This window comes from Terrapene carolina, unplaced genomic scaffold (assembly GCF_002925995.2).
Source record: "Terrapene carolina triunguis isolate 2854851 unplaced genomic scaffold, T_m_triunguis-2.0 Scaffold210, whole genome shotgun sequence".
NCBI classification, from domain to species: Eukaryota; Metazoa; Chordata; order Testudines; family Emydidae; genus Terrapene; species Terrapene triunguis.
The window spans coordinates 1,288,355-1,313,566 of record NW_020664561.1 but is presented as its reverse complement, the minus strand read 5'-3'; the positions used below and the strand labels follow the sequence as shown (position 1 = coordinate 1,313,566).

The 25,212-nt window shown below is 57.4% G+C and overlaps 2 protein-coding genes across 4 annotated transcripts in view; one reads left to right on the top strand and one right to left on the bottom strand.

Moving 5' to 3' along the window:
- The window catches only part of LOC112112254 (carboxyl-terminal PDZ ligand of neuronal nitric oxide synthase protein), a 118,324-nt gene that overhangs the window by 77,010 nt on the left and 16,102 nt on the right, over nt 1–25,212 (top strand). Inside the window, exons 6-9 of one of the 3 annotated variants that reach the window (XM_024208106.2) lie at nt 2,247–2,410; nt 8,088–8,255; nt 10,613–10,778; nt 11,814–11,960. In XM_024208106.2, the coding sequence (XP_024063874.1) occupies nt 2,247–2,410; nt 8,088–8,255; nt 10,613–10,778; nt 11,814–11,960 (645 nt within the window). Of the gene's footprint in view, nt 1–2,246; nt 2,411–8,087; nt 8,256–10,612; nt 10,779–11,810; nt 11,961–25,212 lie in introns of all 3 variants that reach the window. The other 2 variants (XM_024208104.2, XM_024208107.2) reach the window with 2 other exon arrangements.
- Nucleotides 23,047–24,970, bottom strand: LOC112112253 (spermatogenesis-associated protein 46). Its single transcript, XM_024208103.1, has 2 exons — nt 24,865–24,970; nt 23,047–23,570 (listed from the first exon to the last, which is right to left on the bottom strand). The coding sequence occupies exons 1-2, from the start codon at nt 24,968–24,970 to the stop codon at nt 23,047–23,049; spliced, it is 630 nt and encodes a 209-aa protein (XP_024063871.1).

The following is a 25,212-nucleotide window of genomic DNA, read 5'->3' as shown; positions in this document are numbered from 1 at the left end:
GCTACCTCAGGAAGTGTTCACGTACAATAACGCAGAACATGCTTCTACAGTGCAAAGCCATTTTTTTTTTCAAACTATGGGTTCCATCCTTGGTTTTACCTGGAGCTAACCACAACTTCACACAACTCAGCAGCCCCAGACTAAACACAATATATGTCAAACCCAAGATGACCTAAAAGTTCACCTGAAGGACACCTAGAAGAAAGAAACAACATGTGGACTGTCAATGACAGGAGGGGCCTGCCCTTTTGCTAGGCCAGAAGGTATGGCTTTCAACAAAAAACGTACACGCAAACAGGCCATCTCATAAATTGGACTACCAGCTCTTTGGCCTCTACTGCATTCTCCAGCACATTAGCCCAGTCATCTTTGAACTCAACTTGCCCCATTCTCTCCAAATACACCCAGTTTTCCATACATCACTCCTGAAGCCCCACATTCAGGACCCATTCCCTCACCGCTCCCAACCATCACCCCACACCAGTACATGTTCATGACCATGATGAGTATATTCTCCGTGAGATCCTTGATGCCAGAATCAGACGGGTTAGACTCTGGCATCTTATGGCTTGCCAGTCCCAAAGAGCGCTCCTGGGACTCAGCAAAGAATGTCCACACTCCTGACCTGGTAAACACCTTCCACAAAAACCAGCCTGGAAACCCAGCCCCTACTTCCGAGGAGAGGGGTTGATGTGAGTGATCCTGGGCCTTGAACCTAGACCTGAGGGTCCCCAGGCAGGGCTCAGACCACGACCACCACCCATCAGCTCACCTGAATGATTGCAGAAGTGGGCCAGCAAAGCTCTGCTTCACAAAGGGCCCCACAAAGCTCCGGATTGGGGCAGACTTCTGCCCCACCGATTGGCTGGGATGCCCTACTTAAACCAGAAACAGGAAGTTGTCTGAGCAACTAGGTCAATCCCTGGCTGACTGCTGCTGCACTGTCCCCTGCCTACTGCCCTGAACCTTGCCTCCCAATCTGTTCCTGCCCCCTGCCCTCCTTATCCCAGACCCCACCTCTGCCCAGTTCCTGCCTCACTCCTGGTCCCTGCTCCTATGCCCTACCCCTGATGCTGACTCCGACTTCAACCCCTGGCTTGCACCTGACTGTCTCTGGCTCTGACCCCTGGCTTGGCACCTAACTCTGGCTCTGGTTCCAGGCCCAGTCTATCCACTAGGTCTGACTGCCCATGCCCCAGTCCCTGCAGGCACCTTTTCCGAGCAGTTATGCCGTGTCACAGCAAACACTGAAAACAGGATACTGTGGGCCAGCATAAAATGACTGGAACTGAGCATCAGATAACAGCAAGACTGTGGCACCATGGCATTATCAGCACCGCACCCCACGGAGCTGGTCGGGAATTTAGCCAACACTGCCCCCAGCGCTCCCTCTGCTGCGCAGAATGCAGGGGTCTCACTGGAGTGGCAGGGGCAGTCCGGGGGCCCTACAGGCTTGGGGGAAGGCATCCTGTGGATTGACATGCTATATGCCAGGGGTGGCCAAACCACGGCTCGTGAGCCACATCCGGCTCTTTTACCGTTAAAGTGTGGCTTGCAGAGCCCCCCATTCCCCACCTACCAGACTGGGGGGAGAGGGGCCTTGGGGATTCTGCCCTGCAGCAGGGTGGTGGGGCTAGGAGCTTCTGCCAGAGGTGACTGGTGCCTGCTGAGAGCGAGGGGGGCACAATTTAAAGGTTAGGCCTCCACTCAACAGCTTGAGTCACTCGCTCCAGGCACACCCTCCCTCTTACCCTCAGCGGCCCCACCCTGCAGCTCCCAGGTGTTAGCTCCACATGGAGAGGCCCCAGCAAAAGCAGCAGTTCTCCCTGCAGCTCCCAGCTCTTAGCTGCTGCCTCTCCCTAGGCCACAGCCCCCGGTTGCCAGCTCCAGCAGCTGCCATGCAGGGAGGGGGCCCAGCGGCACCATGTGACCAAGTGGGGCTAGCAAATCCTGGCAAAAATCGAGGGTGGGGGATGTGACCCCACATGACCCCCCATGTGTCACCTCTGACTTCTGCCCAGCAGAGAGGTGGGGCTCAGGGCTTCAGCCCCATAGGGCGCGTCAGCCAGGGCTGCCAGCTAGGGATGCGTGACCCATGGCAGGTGTTCAGGTGCTTCCCCCACAAGGAGGAATGGGCCTTGTTTGCTAGCCAAGCCCGCATTCTCTCAGCCCCGGGGAGCTGGACTGGGGCAGAGTTGCTGTTGTCCCATCTCACCTCTGACCCTGCTGTTGCTGCCCCCTCCCAGCCTGCCACCCAGCCAGAGCTGAGAAGGCAGCTGTCCCCGCAGAGGAGACCGATATCGACGCAGTGGAGATCCCTCCACCAGGGAGCAGCACCCTGGAGTTCAGCCGGGGGGTGACGGACCTCGACGCCGTGGGGAAGGACTTGGGACACTCTCCGGACACCAAGGTACGCCAGCCCCAGCCAAGAGCAGCTGTGCCTCAAAGGTGGCCCTTGAGCCCTGATACAGACCCAGGGTCCCCGCAGATAGCATGGCTTCCCAAGAGTGTATCCAAGCTGCATTGCTCGGTGGCTTCAGGGGCAGGACGTGGGTCTGTGCCTGGGGGTGCCCTGCTCTCTCCCCACAGCAGCCCCAGAGCTCCCCACACTCTCCCCCTGTGGCTCACATGGGGGTCACTGCCCCCCCACCCAGCTCAGAGAGACCTTTGGGTTTCATGCTGCCTTCCAGTGGGGTAGGGAGGGAGCTCATGTCTAGATATGGGGCTGGAACAACCTGTGGCAGCTCTGCGGGGTGATCAGATGGGGGGGCCACACCGTGATCCTGAAGCTGGTACAACAGCACGTGTCCTTGTGGCGGCAGCTGGCATCCCCCCCACTCTGCCAGAGCATTAACAAGGGGAGCCGAGGGGCTGGCCAGACCCCACAACATGGGAAATGCCTCTTCCATGAGCCGCCCCACAGACCAGGGCGAATTGCCTTTGCTGGGGCCCTGGAGGAGGCCAGGTTCACTCCCCTCTGTGCACTCCCACTTCAAGAGCTAGTGTGTGTGCCCCACACCCAGAGAGGGGGAACCTAGGCACCACGGTGTCTCCAGCAAACACACACCTTTCCCCATTGCTGGTCAGTGCAGAGCCCTGAAACCCCCGGGACATGCTGAGCCCTGAGGACACAGGTTGTGGCTCTTCAGATGGCAGACCCAGCTCTGGTCCCTGAGGTTGGCAGTGCCCGGCTCCTGCTGCGGGGTGTGCTGGGCAGGGGCAGCGCAGGGTGGGAGTCCAGCTGTCATGCTCCGTTACTCTCTGTTAGGGGCAGTGGCCATTCCTTGATCCCATCTCTCCAACTCCCCCCCCCTCCAGTTAGCCCCCCGACAATAAAAGAAGCTCATAGTCATTGGCTCCCCCTCATCCTGTTCTCACCCAGAGCTCCCAGCGCTGAGCCTCTCTCCTGTGTCCTGCACTGCTGCGGTCCAAACACAAACTAGTCCCTGTGTCGCCCCCTCACTCCCGTTGGCAGTGGCATGTCCTGGGAACGGAGCAATGTTAGTTTCCCAGGGAAAGCGGCAGGAGTGGAGCTGCATCTCCCTCTGCCTGACCACACAGCCCGTGCAGGCAGTGCACAGCTGCTGGCAGGAGAGGATCACCTGGTGCATTAACCCAGCACATCTGGGCATTGTCAGAGGCCAGCAGAGCAGAGCCGCCCTTTACCCAGGAGTTCTGCTTGTGCTTCAGAGACCAGGCCACAGCCACTCCTCTGTTGGGTCCCCAGTGCAGCCTAAGACATTGGCTTTCCACTCGCCCTGCAGAGACTCCAAGCGTCCCAGAGCCGTCCCTGTGAGCAGGCAGCCGTGCTGCTAACTCGCCTAGGCTGTGGTGCTGCACATTTGTCCCACCCGCTCAGCCCTGCCAAAGCTGAGGCCAGGTCCTCGTCCAGGGCACATCAGGATTGAGTGAGTGCCATGGCGAGGGAAGAGTTGGCCAGAGCACCATCTTGCAAGGGGGTTTCAGAGAACCAGGGGCTCCCCAGGATGATAAACCTCTCCCCTCCCCAGTCCCTCTTCTCGTAGATCACACAGCACTGTACAAGCATGCCCTAATTCAGTCACACAAACCCCATCCAAGGTACATGAGTACCCACTGGAGTGTGGGGAAACCAAGGCACGGAGCGGGCCGTGGCTCACATGACAAGTTGGTAGCAGTACTGGGAATAGAAGCCAGACGTCCTGGTTCCCAGTCCCCTTCTCTAGCCAGTGGGCCCAAGTCCTTCCCTGTCAGCCGGCAGTGCTCTGGCACACAGAGAGGTATTGATGAGGGGATGGTCCCATCGCTCCTGCCTGCCCTGCATCCCCTAGAATGGCCACCCTCGGGGCATGAGAGTTGAACAGTCGGGGTGGAGGTGCATGGGCCCCATGCTCATGGCACCGACGTAGCCACACAGCTGGCTATGTGGTTTGTCTGGTAGGGAAAGCGCCATGTGAATCCCCAGCTTACGAGCACGCGGCTCTGCTGGGCTCTGCCAGTGCCCCCCCCTCCCCCCATCATTCCTGGCTCTCCCTTTCCCTCGTGGGGAGGGGGGGGCGGAGCCTGCAACCACCGCACTGTGGTGCTTAGAACCGCTCTCCCAATGCACCAGAGGCTGTGAAGCCCTTCGCACTGGTGCTCCCAGCAGTGAGCCTTTTGTGAGTAAGGCCACGTGCATTGAGGCTTGACACCTGTGTCATTAGTGGGGTGCCACGGGGTCAGGGGAGGTAGGACCCATATGGCTCCTCCAAGGCTGGGGGCCATCTGTTCCACCCAGGGCAGGGCAGGGCAGTCCCACTGCTGCCCAAAGTGCTGGAGGAGAGAGGAATGGTGCGATATAGCATGTCACGGAGCCAGCAGAGTGAGCTTCTGTGCGGCTGGCGTGAAGAGCCAGGGCACTGCCTATGTGATCCAGGCCTGCTTGGTGTGGCACTCTGTCCCACTCTTGTGGCACCTATACCAGCTAGAGCAGCGGTTCTCAACCTTTCCAGACTACTGTACCCCTGGATCTCGAGCCCTGCTGCCTGGTGCTGAAGCACGTAACAGCATTACAGGGCCCCCTATGGTGTGGTGTCCACCCCTAATGCCTTGTGGGGGAAACCCAGCACTTGTGACCCCTCTAAACCCATCCTGCAACCCCCAGGTTGAGAACACTGACCTAGATGAGTTGATGTACTCCCTGGAAGACCTCTGAGTACTCCAGGGGTGCTCCTGGTTGAGAACCACTGAGCTAGAGAGTGATGAGCTAGCTACAGCATTGGCTAAAAGAGCTATGTTTGATCCCGGCCACCAACAACTGAGTGTGTCGGCATTACACATAGCCGTGAGACACCAAGAGCCTGTCTGGGAGCCAGTCCCCAGGGAGCATCTTGCCAGTGGCACCAGCTCTTGCCATTTTATCGCTATTTGGTGTGTTTGTAAAGCCCCAGCTCCTGGAGGCCCATGAATGCGTGACAGTCTCAGCTTCCATTTGTTCAGAAGAGGAAGTGTCTGGCCTCCTGGGTTGCAGAAGAAAGTCAGAAAACCCAACCCAGGGAATCCAAGGGCTCACAAGCCAGAAGGCGAAGAAACGGGTTGCTGAGGAGGGCTCACACAGGGAGCTGCCTCCTGCCCCCACCCCTGGAAGCTGCTGGCAACTAGGGCAAGGCTGTGAGCCGAGGTGCAAATCTCTGACCTCCACCCACCCCAAGTGAGGTTGGGGCCGCCCTTCTGACTCTGGCTTTGGAGCATGTGTTGGTGGCCGCTGGCTCTGTGCACTCAGGTGACTCAGGCTGAGAGCGTCGTGCTCAGGGCAGCTCACCGGGCCGAGTGGCCGTTCAGGGGGCAGAAGGATCCTGCTGGGAGCACCTGCTGGAGCAAAGTCAGCCTGAGCCACAGAGCCGGCCCCAGTGGCAGGGAGAGCGAGCACCTAGGTATCACAGTCTGTCACTGTCTGCCTCCTGCTGGCCTGCCCAGTGGGCTGCTCTGCGCCCAGCTGGAGGACAGAGCTGCTGCCGAGGAAGGTCAGTTCCTTAGGCTCCTAGCTTGCACTGAAGTCGGAGGTGTAACTGGGGTTAGAGACTAAGCTCCCTACGGCTGTTCTGGCTCCAATGCATTAGCCTACAGCTGTGTGATGCTTTGGAACTGCAGAGCTGTGTGACTGAATCATAGAATCATAAAATATCAGGGTTGGAAGGGACCTCAGGAGGTCATCTAGTCCAACCCCCTGCTCAAAGCAGTACCTAATCCCCAACTAAATCATCCCAGCCAGGGCTTTGTCAAGCCAGGCCTTAAAAACCTCTAAGGATGGCGATTCCACCACCTCCCTAGGTAACCCATTCCAGTGCTTCACCACCCTCCTAGTGAAAAAGTTTTTCCTAATATCCAACCTAAACCTCCCCCACTGCAACTTGAGACCATTACTCCTTGTTCTGTCATCTGCTACCACTGAGAACAGTCTAGATCCAACCTCTCTGGAACCCCCTTTCAGGTAGTTGAAAGCAGCTATCAAATCCCCCCTCATTCTTCTCTTCTGCAGACTAAACAATCCCAGTTCCCTCAGCCTCTCCTCATAAGTCATGTGCTCCAGCCCCCTAATCATTTTTGTTGCCCTCCGCTGGACTCTTTCCAATTTTTCCACATCCTTCTTGTAGTGTGGGGCCCAAAACTGGACACAGTACTCCAGATGAGGCGTCTCCAATGTCGAATAGAGGGGAATGATCACGTCCCTCGATCTGCTGGCAATGCCCCTACTTATACAGCCCAAAATGCCGTTAGCCTTCTTGGCAACAAGGGCACACTGTCGACTCATATCCAGCTTCTCGTCCACTGTAACCCCTAGGTCCTTTTCTGCAGAACTGCTGCCTAGCCATCCGGTCCCTAGTATGTAGCAGTGCATGGGATTCTTCCATCCTAAGTGCAGGACTCTGCACTTGTCCTTGTTGAACCTCATCAGATTTCTTTTGGCCCAATCCTCTAATTTGTCTAGGTCCCTCTGTATGCTATCCCTACCCTCCAGCGTATCTACCACTCCTCCCAGTTTAGTGTCATCTGCAAACTTGCTGAGGGTGCAATCCATGCCTTCCTCCAGATCATTAATGAAGATATTGAACAAAAGCGGCCCCAGGACTGACCTTTGGGGCACTCCGCTTGATACTGGCTGCCAACTAGACATGGAGCCATTGATCACTACCTGTTGACCCCTACGATCTAGCCAGCTTTCTGTCCACCTTATAGTCCATTCATCCAGCCCATACTTCTTTAACTTGCCAGCAAGAATACTGTGGGAGACCATATCAAACGCTTTGCTAAAGTCAAGGAAGAACACATCCACTGCTTTCCCCTCATCCACAGAACCAGTTATCTCCTCATAGAAGGCAATTAGGTTAGTCAGGCATGACTTGCCCTTGGTGAATCCACGCTGACTGTTCCTGATCACTTTCCTCTCCTCTAAGTGCTTCAGAATTGATTCCTTGAGGACCTGCTCCATGATTTTTCCAGGGACTGAGGTGAGGCTGACTGGCCTGTAGTTCCCTGGATCCTCCTTGTTCCCTTTTTTAAAGATGGGCACTACATTAGCCTTTTTCCAGTCATCCGGGACCTCCCCCGATAGCCATGAGTTTTCAAAGATAGTGACCAATGGCTCTGCAATCACATCTGCCAACTTCTTTAGCACCCTCGGGTGCAGTGCATCCGGCCCCATGGACTTGTGCTCATCCAGCTTTTCTAAATAGTCCTGAACCACTTCTTTCTCCACAGAGGGCTGGTCACCTCCTCCCCATGCTGTGCTGCCCAGGACTGCTAAGGGTTAGTGTTGTGATTAGCTGTTAATGCTGTTCTCGCACACAGCAGGTCTCGCTGGTGTGCACTGTTGTGGGACTTAGGCACTATATACTCATGCAGGTCTGGGCTACAGTCCCTGGCCCAGAGAGCTGACAATCGAAGGGTCAGCCAAGAGTAACAGATGGCTACAGACAGACAGGGCTGTGGGAGTACAGGGAATGAGGCACCTACCAGCCCGGCCCGCAGGGGTCTCAGCTCGGCCAGGAGTGAGTTACTAGAGTGTCTGTAGCATGCTGAGGGGCAGCACACAGAGTGGATCAGGCTTTGCTTTTCTCTATATTTTCCAGGACTCCCTCCACTCCGAGAGTATCCTGACTGCATCGCCCAAGCTGCTGCTCCCCTCCTCCTCCCAGCTGCCGGACCTGGGGACCCCTCTCTCCGCTCATCACCAAATGCAGCTTCTCCGGCAGCTTCTGCAGCAACAGACGCAACAGACACAAGTGGCCATGGCCCAGGTGCTGCCAGTGTGGTTGTTAGAGCCCCGGCGTGCCGGGGCCAAGCGGGGCTGTGCAGGCAGCAGTGCATGCGCAGGGGGCCATGTGGAGGGGTTTGTGTGAGAGGTTGGTGTGCTGGGAAGGGTGGGGTGGAAATGGACACGGGCGGATAAGCCAGAAGTGGCAGAGCCCTGGAGGCACAGCCAAGGAGCTTGGCCTTGATGCAGGAAGGGAGGAGCAGGCAGAGGAGGGGTCTGAAACCGGGCGGAGGTGGAGGGAGGGTAGCTGTGTTCTGAATGGCTGCAGGGACAAGTGGACATTGGGTTATGATGATGCGGGCGGGCCTTGGTGTGGGCCTGGACAAGGGGATAGGTCTGATCTTAGCCACGGTTGAGGGGTGGGAGTTGGGTATCACAGGAGGAGAGAGCCCGAGGTCACCCTGGGTGGAGGAAGGGAATTCAGCAGGGACAGCCCGGGGGGAGGGAGAGGACCTGGCAGATCCAGTTGGGCCACGGCACCAGTCAGTTTGAGGGGAGGCAGCTCAGAAGAGAAGTCAGGGAGACAGCAAGAGCTGTGGGACTGAAGGAAGGAGTAGAGCTGCCCCCCATACGCACTGTGCCAGGGGCATCAGGGAACCCGCAGACAACCTTCCCCAAGCCACATGCCCTGCCCCCGGCCCAGCTGCCCCTGCAGTGACTCACCCATAGCGTTCCGGGAACCTCACTGCACTGCAAGCCAATCCCCTGTGCTATGGGCAGGGGCAGGCAGCACCAACAGCCCCCGGCACTGCTGGCCCCACTGTGTGGAGGCACACGATGGGATGCCACATCCCAGGGGCCAGAGGGGCACACAGCCTAGCTCGGCCCGGCCAGCTTACTAGGACTGACAGTCAGAGGCTGGCTAATGTGTGCAGAGTGCACTGATCCTACTGTCTAGGTCTCACACCTGACAAGCGCTGAGGGCTTGTTTGCTCTGTGGGGTGTGTGGGCCAGTGAAATATCATGGGTATCAACTGCCCTTGTCGCCTGAGCTGGGGACAGGGTCCTGGCTACAACCCTCATGCAGAGCTGTGCAGCTCAGCAGGAATGTAAATGCAGTGAGGAATTGTCCAGACTGCCGTGGCCTGGGCTGGGCTAGGCAGAGCTCTTCTGGAGCAGGGCCCTGCATTCTCTGGTGCTCAGGGTCGGCCATGGACCTAGAGGTCAGGGGACGCTGCTGCGGGGGGGAAATCAGCTCCAGGTCTCAGGTCTCAATGGGTCTGTCTACTCTGCAGTTAAAACCCCGCAGCTGGCCCATGCCAGATGACATGGGTTGCAGGGCCAGGCAAAGGGGCTGTTTGCAGTGTAGGCATTTGGGCTTGGGCTGGAGTCTGGGCTCTAGGACCCTGTGAGGTGAGAGGATGCAAGAGCCCAGCATCTACATTGCAAATTTAACGGCCCTGCATGGAGCCCCAGTCAGCTGGCAGGGGCCAGCCACACACAGGCTGCTGCCTAACTGCAGTGTGGACATACCCAGAGACCCTTGTTTCACTGGAGGCTCCAGGGAGCCATGGTTAGGGTTCCAGGGAGAGTCTGTCTCAAGATGAGCTAGCCTGGCCCTCACCTGCAGCTGAACGGCCTTTGAAAACCACGGGGCTGCCCCTCTACGTGGGGACGGGCAGCTGTCCCAATGGGAACTTCCAGCTCCCCTGCTCCTGACAGCATGCCTTGGCGCCTGCAGCTTTGAACTGCAATTCCATCACTGCCAGCAGGTGCCAGTGCTCCTTCTTCCCCACCCAGTCTCAGCACAGCCTCTGTGGGAGTGTCTCTCTGCTTGGGCCAGACAAATCTGCCACATGGCTGGGAGCCCTAGTGTGAAGAAGAAGGGGCTCCATGCTGGATGCAGTGTGGACAGGGGACAGATGCTAGCATGCCCCCTGTCCCATGCTGCCCTGTGGCTGTGGGGTTCCTGTGGGACTGGACTGGGGAATGGACTTACCAGCACTCTGGGGAAAGTCTGGAAGGGCTTTGTGGGTCCAGGACTTCCACAGACCAGTATAAATCTCTTCCTCCTTCTTCTGCTTGCTGCCCCAGAGCAGAGCAGCTGGCGATGTCCCCAGCCCAGGGCAGCAGCTCCCATCACTGGGGATGGCTCCCAGGGGAGAGTCTCTCTGGGCTGGGCCTGAGCTCCCACTCTGCAGACAGCCACCCCTGTGCCTGGCTGAGAGAACAGGTGGCTAAGGGAATGGGCGTCTGACTGGAGACACTGGAGGCTGGGGCTGCGGGCAGGGTGCATGAATCTCACTCTAGCCTGAAGCTCCGGGCTCAGACCCCTGGCTCGGGGCAGGCAGCCTGGCCTGGCACGCACCCACTCGCTGTGTCTCCGTGTCTGTCCGGCAGGTTCACCTGCTGAAGGACCAGCTGGCTGCAGAGGCAGCAGCTCGGCTGGAGGCCCAGGCGCGCGTGCACCAGCTCCTGCTGCAGAACAAGGACATGCTCCAGCACATCTCGCTGCTGGTCAGGCAGGTGCAGGAGCTGGAGCTGAAGCTGTCAGGAAGCAACACCAGTAAGAGTTCATTCCCCAGACTTGCTGTGGCCCCCAGCCAGCACAGGGACCCAGGAGCACAGCATGGAGGTGTTTGCTGCTGGGCCCTGTGCTGATCCACCAGGGCACAAGGGACTCCCTATCCCTTCCCATTCTCCCCCGCTCCGGTGGTGTGCCTGTGCCATGGGCCCCAGCACTCCCTGGAGAGGGGATCCCCATGAACGCCAGTGGGAGGGGTCGCCACAGAGCCGTGCCCAGCAGCCCAGGCTGAGCACAGACCATGGCCAGGGTGGGCGTGCCATGCATACATCTCAGCCCAGTTCCCAGGGGTCAGTGCCCCGACTCACTGCCTGACTCAGGCCTGCAGTGACCACATCTCCTTGTGGGGTGGGGGGTGAGACCCACGGTGACTAGACAGCCCCACCCCTTTGCACCCCAGGGTTTGTGGCATGCAAGAGACTGCCCCATATCTCCTGGTCCCAGCACCAGGATGCCCAGGGAGAGAGAATTTATAATGGGCACCCTGCGGGGAGAGTCCCTGCGTGTACTTCCCTCAGCTCTGCAGGGGCAGCTGTGTGCGCACGTGGGTGCAGGGGCTGGGTGTTATTGGGACAGGGCCGTGTGCACAAGTTAGTAGTGTGGAGGGTGATTGTGCGTGGTGGGAGTGCGGGGGCTGGGTGTTATTGGGGCAGAGCCATGTACACATGTTGGGGGTGCGGGTGTGTGGGGGCTGGGTGTTATTGGGGCAGGGCCATGTACACATGTTGGGGGTGAGGAGGGGTGTGCGTGGGGGCTGGAGAGGGTTATCTTTGAGGGCTGTCCATGCTTTTCCCTGTTGCTGTTCGTTCAGCTAGATCCCCACCTACCCCTCCACCCTCCATCGGCTTCAGTTCCCCATGTGAAAAGCACCGCGATCGGGGTGGGCAATGGGGCTCTTGGCCATGGGTTGAGATCTAGAGTAGGCCTGTGTGCCTGGGAGCTGTCTGCCAGCCTGTATGAGGGGTCAGTGATGCCCTAGGCCATGCCCGCTCCGATTGCCCTCCTCTTTTCCAGTAGGCTCCCAGGACAGTCTGCTGGAGATCACCTACCGCTGCAATGCCCTGCCGGTGCTGTGCGACCCCACCACCCCAAAGCCTGAGGACCTCCACCTGCCGCTGCTGGGCCCTGGCCCTGACTCCGCCCATGCCCTGGGCAGCCCCATAGGTAGGAGTGACTGCTTGGTGAAGCTGGAGTACTTCCGCTTCCCCCCAGGCGCCACGTCACCGTCAGAGCCGCTCCTGGGCAGCCTGGAGCTCATCAAGTTCCGTGAGTCGGGCATTGCCTCGGAGTACGAGTCCAACACAGACGAGAGCGAGGAGCGCGACTCGTGGGCCCAGGAGGAGCCACCGCGTCTGCTCAACGTGCGGCACACGCAGGGCCTGGGGGACAGCCTGGACGATGAGATCGCTGTGTAGGAGGGTGGTTGTCTCTAGACCGAGACAAGGAGGAGATAGTCCTGGGGAGGGAAGCAGCTGCTGGAGGCCAGGGCTCAGTTCAGTGCTTTAGGCCTGGGTAGGCAGTAAAAGCTCCCTCTCTGCCCCTGTGGCAGGACAAAGTCAGGGCTGCGCTTCCTGCAGCCCACACCATCCCAGCAGGCTCTCAGAGCTGTAAGTGCATGCCTTGGCCTTGCTGTGAGAGAGAGAGGAGATTGAGTGAGCACCCATCCAGCACAGCCACAGAGCACACAGGAGCAGGCACAGGCACATACCCTCCTTCGATGTGCAGTCACGTCCGCAGGTGCCTCACCGCGCTGCCCCAAGGCTCTGCCAGCCTGGTGTGCCAGCTTCTGCTCTGACCAGACTCCATAGGCTATGGCCAACGATGTGTGGCTGTACATCCATGGCACAGCTTTGTCCTCTGTAATGGAACTGGGGATATTTTCGTTAGCCATAATATCTATAACCCTTTTCTGAATCCTACCAAGCTCTTGGCCCCATAACATCCTGTAGCAAGGAGTTCCACATGCTCATTGTCCATTCTGGGTAAAAATGAAGAATTTCCCTTGATCAGCGTTAGATTCATTGCCTTTCATCATCAGTGTACCTCCCCTGGTTCTCACTGAGACGGAGCTCCCACCCGCTTTCTTATCCCATTCAGTCTTTGACATGGCCCTGTCATGTCCCCTCCTATTCATCCCCTCTCCAAACAGAGCAGAGTCAGGGGGAATGGTCACAGGAGCTCAGCGTACGGGTAACTCTGCTCCCAGTGGAGTCGAGCTATAGATTTCAGTGAGAGGCCACCCAGCCCTTGAAACTCCCCGTCCTCAGATGGAGCCTCTCGGCATTGTGGGCACTTACCTCTGAGCCTCCTTCAATTCCTGGGGAACCAGACCTGACCTCACTGTTGCAGGTCAGGGAATGCCCCATATCTGTATAACAGATCCTAGCTCTCTGAACTCCCCACACAGCCGGTGGCAACGGAGCACCTCCCAGCCGGCACTGTATTCATGCCCACACACCCCTGGGAGGCCAGGCAGGGCTATTGCCCGCTGGACAGATGGGCACTGAGGCACAGAGCCCAAGTCTGTGCAGCACAGGGAATTGAACCCAAGTCTCCCAGGCAGGTGCCAGCCTTGCTCTCCATGGCACCGGTTTTGGAGTTGGTCTCCATCCCAGTCCTCTGCAGCTGTTCTGCACACTGCTGAGTGACGAGCTGGCACACTCGCTGTTCCAGTCATGCCTGGGTCGAACCTGAGCCATTCAGATCCATTTCAGCCCCCCGGTGTGAAGGAATCACAGATCAGGCATTACCATGCTCTTGTCGAGACACTTTCCCCTGCCGTCACTCCAGCCATTCTCCTCACTCAGCTAGGGCTTGCTGGCCTTCCTAGTCTTGACTAACCTCAGTATTGTGTCATCTGCCAGCACGCTCTTTCCTTGTCCCCAGCTCCCTAGGGGTGTGCAGCGAGAGCGGAGCGGCAGCAGGAGATCCCAGCAGCAGAGCAGCTCAGCAGCACTGGCCTCTTCGTATTTTCTTTTTCCTTAAGTAAATCCAGGGAAGTGAAATGCCAAAGCTGATGTTAATGCAGTGATGAAGTCAGGAAATTCCACAAGTTCAGGGAGCCGAACTCTTCAGTGGCGTGTACCCCCCACTCTCCTGGCAGGGCAAAGTCCCAGGGCTTTTGCTTCACATTTTGGGCAGATTGGCTGCTCTGGCTCCCTAGCAGATAGGCGCCACTTCCTCCTGTTTGCTCTCAAGCTGTCTGGTAAGTTCTCCAGGCTGTGCAGCCTGGCTGGGTCAATGCTGCGGAGAAGGCTGTACTGATGGGCCTTGCTGTCATGGGAGTGTTTGCTTGCTGTCCCCATGGGGCTTTGTTAACATTTGATTGGAGGGGCAGAGCAGATTCTCAGGGAAAAGGCTTTGCTCGGAGGGCGTGAAGGCTGAAAGTGCCTGTAGGTGACTAAGGGTACATCTACACTTACCGGAGGGTCCGGCGGCAGGCAATCGATTTTCTGGGATCGACTTATCGCGTCTAGTGAAGACGCGATAAAATCGATCCCTGATCGCTCTGCCGTCGACTCCGGAAATCCACCGCGGCAAGAGGCGGCAGCGGAGTCGACAGCAGCGCGACAGCGGTCGACTTTCCCCTTCCTCACAGCCAGGTAAGTCGACCTAAAATACGCAACTTCAGCTACGGTATTCACGTAGCTGAAGTTGCGTATCTTAGGTCGGACCCCCGCTGCAGTGTAGACCTAGCCTCAGTAAAGATTGGCGATCTCAGAAGGCAGACGGGAGCGAGTTCGTTACGATGGATTGTCTTGCTGTAGCACCCAGGGCCCCAGACAGGATCGGGCCCTGTCGTGGCTGCATTGGCTATGCCCTCAAGAGGTGGCAGACCGAAAAGATGGGAAATTGACAAAAGCAGGTAGAATAGGACTCCAAAGGCAAGCAAATGGGTTGGATGAGGGGCTCCAGCAGTGCCCTACCCACAGATGTGTATTCACTGATCTAAAATTGTTTAACCACCCCCTCTTTCCCCTGACCCCTCTCTGGGGCTTGGAGCTACCTCCAGTCGCTGCCTGCTCTCAGCTTTTCCCTGACGATTCGCTGTGATGCCATTAGCCCTGACACTAGGGCAGGGCCATGTGCAACCTTCCCCGCTGGGCCTCCTGACCATCCCCGGAGTCCTGCGAGCCTTCGGGGTTCAGAGCTGGCTGGAGAGCAGCTTCTCTCTGGAGCCACTAATAGGGAGAGCGCAGTGAGCAGGGGACCTGGGTCTGTCTGCGGGAGGGTGAGGGGTGAGTTCACGGGGCAGTAGCTGGTGGGTTCCAGGCGTGTGTGGCAGTGACACGGGAAGTGTGTGTGGGGGGGGTGAGTGCAGAAGTGCTGGCCATGAAGGGAGCAGTGGAGTGGGGGAGTGAGGGCAGGGCTTGAGGAGTGGAATGGAGATAGGATGGGAACCCTAGACTGGCTAGGAAGATTCTCCAGCCTCCGAGCAGAGACGGGCGAAAGCAGGGCTCCAGAAGAGCAGCACGGTGATGGGAAGCAAAGGCTGCTACATCCTTGCCCCTCCTGGCCCCACCTTGCCTTTCCTCACCCTCACTGGGCCCCAGGCATTGCCTGCTGGGCCCCCCTCTCCTGGCTGCCTCTGCAGAAAGCCCAGGCTCGACATCCGCATCAGCTGTGCTTGTTCTGTCTGAGTTACCGGGCGCGTGCAGTGCGAAATCCAGAGCCTGCAACCCCAGGGCAAGGCCACGGGACAGCGTGTCCCCAGCACTCCAGGTTCACTTACAGCACTCTCAAGGGCAGCTGCGAACACTTCCCTCCGCTCCCAGGGACTGACGCGTCACCATAACATGGTCGATCAGCTCACCCACTAGCTACTGGCTGGCCGGAGGGGCCCCCGGCTAAGGGCCATTCTGCCCATCTCTGTGCCCAACACGTGCTGTGTCTTACAGCCAACAGTGAGAGCTGCACTGAGTGGTGGAAGCCAGGACCTAAGGAAAGGCACCAGTCATGTTGAGGTTTCCTGAGGGTGGTTCTGGCTCTATTAGAGTAGATCTAACTGGCCTTTTAGACTTGTATCACCACCAGGACAGATGGAGCCAAAATCTCCAAAGATTCTGCTTCCAAGTGCTCAATGAAAATCTGTGATAAATCATGCAGGTTTCTGCAGTCTGGTCAGCTGCCCGCGTTCAGAACTCAGGAGGCAGGCTCCAGAGACCATGAGATTGGCTTTCAAAAATAACTGGGGCTCTTTTTCTTTGCTTTCTGATTTCTGAGCCTTTAGGGGGCACTTGGGTCCTGTTTTCGGGCTTTTCTCCACAACTGCGAGGGCTAGAAACTTGCTTTTTTTGGTAAAGGAAAGCTGAGGTTCTCGCACCATCACATGCTTCCAGGAGCTGGAGCTTTACAACTCAGATTGTGAGAGCTGACAACTCTGTTTGTGCACACAAATGCACTTGCAAATGTGGATTTTTGTTTATGCAAAACGATGCCCTTGCCAGTGCAGTTTTTTGCACCTGAAAGGAGGGGATACACTTGCAAGCAATTGAGGTTTGTGTGCATGCAAATAAATGTGCTCTTAGCTACTGTGAGGGCAGTTTGGGATAACCTTTGGGAATGTGGCCCTGAGGTTTTTGGAATGCTCACTTGCTGGAGGGAGTGTTTTGAAAACCAGTTTCTTGATTACAATAATTAGTTGGCTTTTGTTTACCCAATTTCTGTGCATTATTTTGATTTTGAATGATGACTTGAACATGCAGGTAATTGAAGTCTGTGGGGGCGTGAGGGGCCCAAATAAGATCCAGATGGTCATGAAATTCCAGTCGTGCCCTTGCACGCCCACTGCTGCTGTGCCCCAGTGCTGTGAGCTGCCCCCTTGCTTCATATCACACACTGGGAGGCTCAGTGTTTGAGCTAACCTAATGCAGGAGGAAACCAGCCAGAGTGCCAGGGAGGATGCCATTAAAAAGACAGGCCAGGCCAGGGCCAGGTTGACAGACCCTGTTGACAAAGCCCTACATGCGTCGGGAAGCTGTTCCCCGCCTCCTCCGCTCCTGCATCCTGGTGAAAAACTGTTATATCATACCACTGTCTCCACCACTCAGGGTGGGACCCTGCTGACCAACAGCCTTTCCCAGTGATGTCCCGCCAGAGTGCCCACAGCGGGATGGCTGCCCCGGGGCCCCAGCCTGGAAGGTAACGTCTGCCTGAGACATCCCTCCGGCCTTGTCACTCCCATGGGGCCTGCGGCTCTCCCTGCCTGTTCCTGAGGCTGTTGGTCGCTGCACCAGGACCAGGAGTCAAGACAGGCACTGACATTCCCTCTGCTCCCCTGAGGACATGGGGGCTGGGGAATGGATTCTTCCTCTCTCTTCCCCCTCCGCTCCCACTGCTCGTCTGATCTCTCTTCCTTTTTGCCTGCACCTTCTGCCTGCTCCTCCTGAGCCCGCCCCCAGCACCACCTGCCATGGGCAGCATCCGGTGGCACCTTTGGGGAACTCTAACTGAGCGGGGCCCCTGGCTGTGAGAGCCACTATCTCTGGCACAGGGGGTGTAGAAGCCCCTGAGACCAGGCCTGTGAGCTGCTGTTCTGTGGGGTCAGCACAGTGAGGGGCACTGGGCTGATGGGCCCCCAGCAGGTGGGGGCTGCAGTCCACCCTAACTACAATGCAGGCACGGGGGCCTGGACCACGGTCATCAGCTGGTGTCTGTGGAGCTGGGGGCAGCCCTAGGTGGGAGGGGCGTTTAGCTGATGTTGGTGTGTCGAGCTGCAGCGAGGTGTCCAGGAGCACCCTGGCTGGGGCTGATTTGACCCACTGGATGGAGGGAGAGGTGGTGGCAATGGCTGTGTCTTCCCACCAATGTCCCCTCCTCTCGCCAGGGCTGGGATTGGGCCAGGTGCTGTCATTCAGACAGGCAGGGCAGTGGGGAGGAGGGCCTCCTGGCCAGATGGGCTTGTGAGGGACTGGGGAGCTGCAATGTCTGGTGTGGTCCCGCTCAGAGCTCAGCTGGGCTGTTGGGCTGCCGGGCAAGAGGCTGATCTGGCCTGATGGGTGGGGTGAGCTTGCACCCGTCCCCTGCAGGCCTGGAAGGGGCAGGTGGGCACTGGCAGAGGGGGTGGGAGGTTGGCCAGGCAGCACTTCAGGTGGGAAGGGATGGGGACACCAGCAGCCTGCCTAGGCCTGATGCACAGGTAGGAGATAGGATGGCGGGCAGGATGCAGCTGGGAAAGGGAAGAAGAGAGAGATGAGAGTGCAGGGGGATAAGGGTAAGGATAGCAGTGGGATGGGGGAGGGGGCTGAGGGGACTCCCTGGGACCTTTGGAGGGGCTGGAGAGGGGACTTGGCATGTGAGAGAGTTAATGCAGTGAGGGCTGGGAGAATGAGCAGCAGGGCCAGATGCAATAGGCAGGAGTCAGGGTCTGGCTGGCTGACACATGAGGGAGGGGCAGAGAGCAGGGCAGTGGGAGGGAGGAAGGAAGGAAGGACATTATTGTGAGGCTCTCACCCTCCCTGTTGCTTGTGGCAGGACCAGTCCTGTTCCCCTCTCCTCTCCTTGCCCCAGACCTGCTCTACACAGCACAGGTAGGAGCAGGAACAGCTGACCCAGAGGGAGCAGGGGTCCTAGTGAGAGACCTGTGCCCCTGGGAGTCACTCTTGGGAGTCATGGCACTGGGACACCCCCTCAGGGACTAGGTGCCTTCAGGCAGGCAGGCAGGCAGCTGGCTCACTTGGCCTGCTTCCAACTCATCCTTTTTCTCAAGTATCAGAGGGGTAGCCGTGTTAGTCTGGATCTATAAAAGCAGCAAAGAGTCCTGTGGCACCTTATAGACTAACAGACATATTGGAGCATGAGCTTTCTTGGGTGAATACCCACTTCGTCAGATGCATGAGTGATCCTTTTTCTCATCACTCTGGTCTGCTCCCGCTCAGTATGGGGGTAGGGACAGGGTGGCTGCTGCTGGTTCTGAGAGCAGCCCCTTCTCTTGGAGGCCTTTGAAAGGCCGGTAGCCAGTGGCGTGAAGCAATGTGAAGGGGCATTGCTGGAAGGCCCCAGCATGCATCTCACAGGCGTCCCAGAGCTGGGCTGCAACTCTTTCCAGCCTTCTGCTGTGCCCTGGGTCCTGGAACTGTACAGCTGTAAATTCTCCTCCTCCCAACTCCACGCTGCCCAGGAACCTCCTCTCCAGCCTCACACTGTGGTGGTGGGTCTTGGCTGGGGATAGAGAGAGATCTATTTTTTGTCCTTTCCTTTCCTACAACTGTTGTGTTACTAACTGTGTATTCAGTCTATCTGGGAAGCCAGTCTGTCAATGTAAGTGCACTTAACCCCTGGATGGTGTTTGTCTATTGGCTTTTGCTAAATAAATCTTTCAATTTCTCAAGGCTTTCTGTCGTCTCTTCTTTCTCTCACTGTCTCTGGATCACTCCTTCCACCTCCCAAACTTCGGGGCCCAAAGCAGGGAAACCAGTTATACCCCAGCAGCCATCCCGCTTGGGAACGGAGCTTTCCAGCAGGGGGCTGGAGCAATGTGTGTAATGGGGGTGCTGAGAGCTATTGAACCAAACTGTAAACCCTGTATCTGATGGAAACCCCTTTAAGCCGGGGGCATGGCAGCACCTCTAGTTCCAGCCCCTATGCTTTCCAGGCAGTGAAACGTGTCCCCAGAGAGCAGCAAAAGGCACGTCTCCCAGCAGACACTGGGGAGAGCAGGCTTGACCCAGTGCCTTCAGCCACTGGCGATATGAAGAGCCCAGTCTGCTGACCAAGCACTAACCTGTTTGGGAGTGTCAAGGGGTTAGTGTCCCAGCATGGTGAGGGGAGAGCAGGCAGCATCCCAACATGATGTCCTCATCTTTGCTGAGAGAGCTGGGTTGAGTATAGATTGCCGTGAGTACCGCTCTACACTGGCACTGCCCAATCGGGCCAGGCACAGTCCGACAGCACGCGGGGCTCCGTACTGATCCTTGCAGACTGGTGCTCGTGCTCTCACCGTTCAGTGGGGTGACCCACACATCCCTCTCTGTGCCAATCACAGAGGCTGGGAGCCTGCCAGAGCCCCAGCTAGGGAGCTGCAGCTGCTTATGAAAGTCTAATGTTGTGCCTATATTTAAAAAGGGTAAATGGGGTGACCCGGGTCGTTATAGGCCTGTCAGTCTGACGTAGACCTTGGATAAGATAATGGAGTCATTGATATGGGACTCGATTAATAACGGAGGGTCATTTAATTAATGCCAGTCAACATGGGTTTATGGAAAATAGATGGTGTCAAACTAGCTTTATCGTTCTTGGATGAGATGACAGGTCTGGTTGATGAGGGTAATAGTGTTGATGTAAGAGATTTAGACTTCTGTGATGTGTCTTGGAACTGCACAAAATTGTGGTTAAAAAACTACAAAGATATAAAATGAACATGTCACACTTTAAGTGGATGGCTAACTGATGGGTCTCAAAATGTAACAAACAGGGAATCATCACTGATTGGAGTGTTTCTAGTGGTGTCCTGCAGGAATCAGTCCTTGGCCGTACACTGTTTAACATTTTCATTAGTGACCTGGAAGCAAACATAAAATCATCACTGATAAAGTTTGCAGATGGAACAAAAATTGGGAGGGGCAGGGTGGTAAATAGTGAAGAGGACAGGTCACTGGTACAGAGCAATCTGGATCACTTCGTAACCTGGGCGCAAGCAAACAATATGCATTTTAATATAGCTAAATGTGTACATCTGGGAACAAAGCATGTAGGCCATATTTACAGGCTGGGGGACTCTACCCTGGGAAGTAGGGACTTTGAAAAAGACTTGGGGGTCAGGGTGGATAATCAGCTGCACATGAGCTCCCAGTGCAATGCTGTGGCCAAAAAGACTAAGGTGATCCTGGGATGCAGAAACAGGGGAATCTTGAGTATGAGTAGAGAGATTGTTGTACCTCTCTATCTGGCACTGCTGCGACCTCTGCTGGAATCCTGTGTCCAGGTCTGGTGCCCACAGTTCATGAAGGATGTTGATAAGTTGGGAAGGGTTCCGAGAAGAGCCACGAGACTGACTGAAGGATTAGAAAACCTGCTTTATAGTGATAAACTCAAGGAGCTCAATCTATTTAGCTTAACCAAGAGGTGGTTAAGGGATGACTTTCTCACTGTCTATATGTATCAACATGGGGAACAAATGTTTGTTAATGAGCTCTTCAGTCTGGCAGAGGAACATCCAACATGACCAAATGGCTGGAAGCTGAAACTAGATAAATTCAGACTGGGAGTAAGATGTAAATTTTGAACAGTGAGAGTCATTAACCACTGGAACAACTTACTGGGGGCCATGGGAGATTCTCCATCCCTGACAATTTTTAAATCAAGACTGGGTATTTTTCTAACAGATCTTCTCTGGGAATTATTGTGAGCTGGTCTCTGGCCTGTGTCCTACAGGAGGTCAGACTAGAAGATCGCGATGGTCCCTTCTGGCCTTGGGGTCTATAGATGTGTTCCATTTAGTCCCTGGGGGGGCTGGCCAGGATGGTGGCCATCACCCTGGCAGAGCTTCCCAATCAATGCTGGGGGCGTGCTGAGCTGCTCGTTGTCACTGTTCAGCCAGGGCCGCGGCCGTTCAGTCCTACACAGCAGCTGGCTGGTGTCTAGAGCAATACAGAACAGGCCCCGTCTGACCCGTTACTGCCGTCACATGGGTGACTGCAAACTGCAATGGCTGAGGAGCTGACCTCAGCGAATGGGAGATCCAGCTGGGACCTCCCATTGTGTTCACTTCATGCCCTGCCTTTGTTACCAAAGCGCCGTACCTGGTGGATGGGAATATACTGCTGCTGCTTGTCTGTGTGTCTCACAGCCAGCCCTCCAGTACCATCCTGCCCATCCCCGAGCCGGATCCCCGAGTCCCCAGTACAGGGCAACCCCAGTCCTGGAGAACAGCCTCTCTCTGGGCCTGTAAAATGACGCGGAAAAGGATGACTTCTTATAAAACGATGATGATTTTTTTGTTTCCAAAGTCAAAGTGCGAGTGCACTGTGGAAAGGCGCCAGGCCGTCTTCTCCCTGCTCCCCACCAGCCTAGACAGCTCAGACAGGGAGTGGGCTTTAGAGCCATCCCAGTCATCAGTTACTGGGAATCCAGATTGCAGGAGTGAGGAATGAAAGCAGCGGCCTCCCTCGTGCTCCCCGTGCATCTCAGACCCACACCCTTCCCAGGGCTCCACAGCTCTCCCTGGAAAGCCAGGCCAGTCTGAGACTGGGCAGCAGCTGGGACGGTGCACGGAGAGGCTGCTGCCTGGAGCCCCTGCAGGATCTCACCCCTCTGCTCTCCAAACCAACCCGTCCCCCCTTCCCACCCGCCGACGGATCCTGGCGTGGCTTGAATAACATCTTGACCCTTCCTTTCAACTAGCCTGGCGTTGCCTGCCCTCGCTTGTTCCGGGGAACCTCTGGGGGAAGGCTCTTTACTCTCGTGTTTGGGAAGCAGCCCAGACTTTGGCTAAAGACATCCATTCCGTCACGTTCGATGTAAGGGTCCTTCGGAGTCGCTGCCTGGTTTTCGGAAATGCCCCTCCCACACTGGACTAGTTCTGGGGACACATGCCTCCCTCAAACAGGTCCCGTGGGATCGGTCACCAACACGCAGCGGCTCAGCTGTTGGCACTTCCTGCCCGGGCTGCTGGGCGATAGCGAAGGCTGGTAAGAGTGGTCTCTCTCCCAGGGGGTCTGGAACGAGCAGCCCTAAGAAGCAGGCACCTGAGCTGTTGAGAAATGGCTTCTCAGACCCACTCCTGAAGAGTTGTTGGCTGGGGGATATGTGGGGATCTACGCCTGGGCTCTGATCAGCGCAGAGTGACGGGGAACAGGCCTTTTCACCATAACAAAACTAGGTGCAGACAGATCCCTTGGAGTGGGGTCTGGGGTGCTGGGTCAGGGTCAGGGTGTGCAGGAGTCACTGTACTAGAGTGGGGGCCTGCTGGGAGGGTGAATGGGGGGCTGCGGGGCCGTGGAGGATCTGGGGGCCAGAGGCCCATGGCAGGCTGACTAGGGACTCACTCCTTAGGGGTCACACTGCTGGGGAGGGGAGGCTGTAATCCAGCAGGGAAAGGCGGGGGTTCGCCCAGTTACGTCCCAGGAGGAGGGCCGGGGCTGCTGTATCCCTGCATCTAGCCCACAGGGGCCCCTGCCACAGGGTGCTCCGCAGAGAAACGCTGCCTGGTCCTAATAATCTGCTTTATTCGGGTTCTGCCGTAGAGAGTGTAGAGCACTGCACTGCCCCCAGGCGGAATGTGCTGGGGGCTGCGCGTCCGCCGGGGGCTGGGTCACTTAGGTGTTTTACAGCTGCCAAAGGCCAGCCGGTTGCTGGGCCGGGCCGTGAGCTCCTTCTCCCACCGCACTTTGAGCTTGTGGTAATACACCTGGCAGCTAAAGCCCTCCTTGAAGCCACACTTGATGTGGGTCTTGAGCGAGTGCAGGGTAGGGAAGATGCGGCAGCAGGCCATGCACTTGTAGCCATTCTGTGGCGCCGGCTGCCACTTGGAGGCCATGAGGATGTCCTGGGACGTGATGCAGTCCCTGGCCTCCACGCCGGGGCTGGCTCTCCTGGTGCCCTCGGTGGGGCGAGCCTTCTCCAGGGAGCAGGAGGAGGAGCAGATGCTCTCCGGGAGCTCGTCAGGCTGGCTGGTGTCCCTGGTGCTGGCCACCAGCGTGTCCGGGAAGCTGCAGGCCTCCCGCTGGCTGACCTTGTCCATGCACACGAAGTAGCTGTAGGGGGAGAACCAGGGCCGGTAGATGGTGCAGTTGCACCCTAGGGGTTCGCTGCTCTGGCCGTCGCTGGGGACACAAGCTGCCAAGAGAAGAGGCTGGAATGAGCCCCTGGCCCAGTGGAGGGCAGGCTGTGGGGAGGGAGGCCATGGTCTGGGCTCACCTTGCCCTCCCCCTCCCCTTGGCAGCTTCCCTCCCCCTCAGACACCACTTGGGTCGGTGTTCATCCCGGGATGCTCCTGACCCGCCTGCCCCGCCCCAATCACAGGGTTCCTGCTGGGCCAGACTGTGTGGACGTGGGCTGGCAGCCATGTCTGTCACACATGGGTAAGGCTGAGAGTCTGTCGTGGAGGATTCTGTGACTTTCCATGACCTCCGTGGGCCCGAGCAGCGGCTGGCCCCGGGGTCCGCCTGAGCAGTGGGGAGCAGGGGTTCCATGTAGTGCAGGCCCCCTGGGAAATGGTCAGACCTTTCCTCTCCCTGCATGTGCCGTGGGCAGGGCAGGGGCAGAGCTGTCCAGCTGCAGGTTCTGGCCATTCACCCAACGCTGGGAGGCTCAGAGGGCAGCGCTGATCCCAAGCAGTGGTGGTGCGTGACGGGCATCGAGGACTGGCTCAGGCACAAGCCTGCAGTGGGTCAGAAAAGCGTACGAGCGAGGGGGGTTCTGTGGCTGAACAGCGACCGCCCCGGCCTGAGATCCTGCACGAGGCCTCTGGGCACATGAATGACAGGCCCATGCATTTTCCCTTGCCCCGTTTTACAGCTAGGGAAATGAGGCCCAGAGCAGGGCAGTGCCTTGTCCAAGGTCACCTGCCAATGCCTAGCCCTGCTGGCAGTAGCTCACTGGTTTCCTGACTTCCTGGGCCTGGCCTGGTTGGCTGTGTTTTGCCTAGGAAAGGTGGCGTGTATGACCCAAGGCGGGGATCAGAGCTGGCTCATCTCCTGGCCTCTGCTACTGACTTACTGTGGGACCTTGCCCAACTCACTTAGGCCACAATTTTCAAGAGAGGCCTCTGATTTTGAATGCCCAGTTTGGGACAGCTGGCCCCTGATTCCAGAAGTGCTGGGGGCCCACAGCTCGCATGATCTCAGTGGGAGCTGTGAGTGCTCAGACCCACTGCAAATCAGGCCCCAGGGCTCTAACAATGAGTACCCAACATCAGAGCACACTTTGGAAAACATCAGCATCTGTGTGCTTCAGTTTCCCCACCTGTACAGCAGGGATCATACTACCCCTCCTCCACCTCATGGGCTGTCCTGGGATGCTGCTTATAAAGTGCCCTGGGGCAGGTGGTGAGGGTGCTGGAGAAGTGCAACGTCGTTCTGTTCCATGCCATGCGAGGGCTGGCTGTGGGCTCTCACTGTGGCCCCGTTACCTGGCAGACTGGGCGTGCTTCTGGGGGATGGCAGCTCACGTACGCTCTTCATGGCACAGCTGGGCAGACGAGGCCCAGAGATCGTCAGCAGGGAGAAGTTCTCCATTCCCTCTTGAGACGGGTGCAGAGAGCAGGTCCTGGCTGGAGAGTTTCTGGGGCTCTGGACAGCCTCTGGCTGGATTCCCCAGGGCCTTGGCTTTGTGACATCACCGGCTGACCTCACAGTCACCAGGTGGGTCCCCCAGCTCCAGCGAGGGATCAGCGTGGCTCTGGAGGAAAGGAGCGGGGAGCGTCTGGCCTGGGTGTTTGAATGGGTTTAAAGAGGTTATGTAGCAGCTGTTCCTGGGA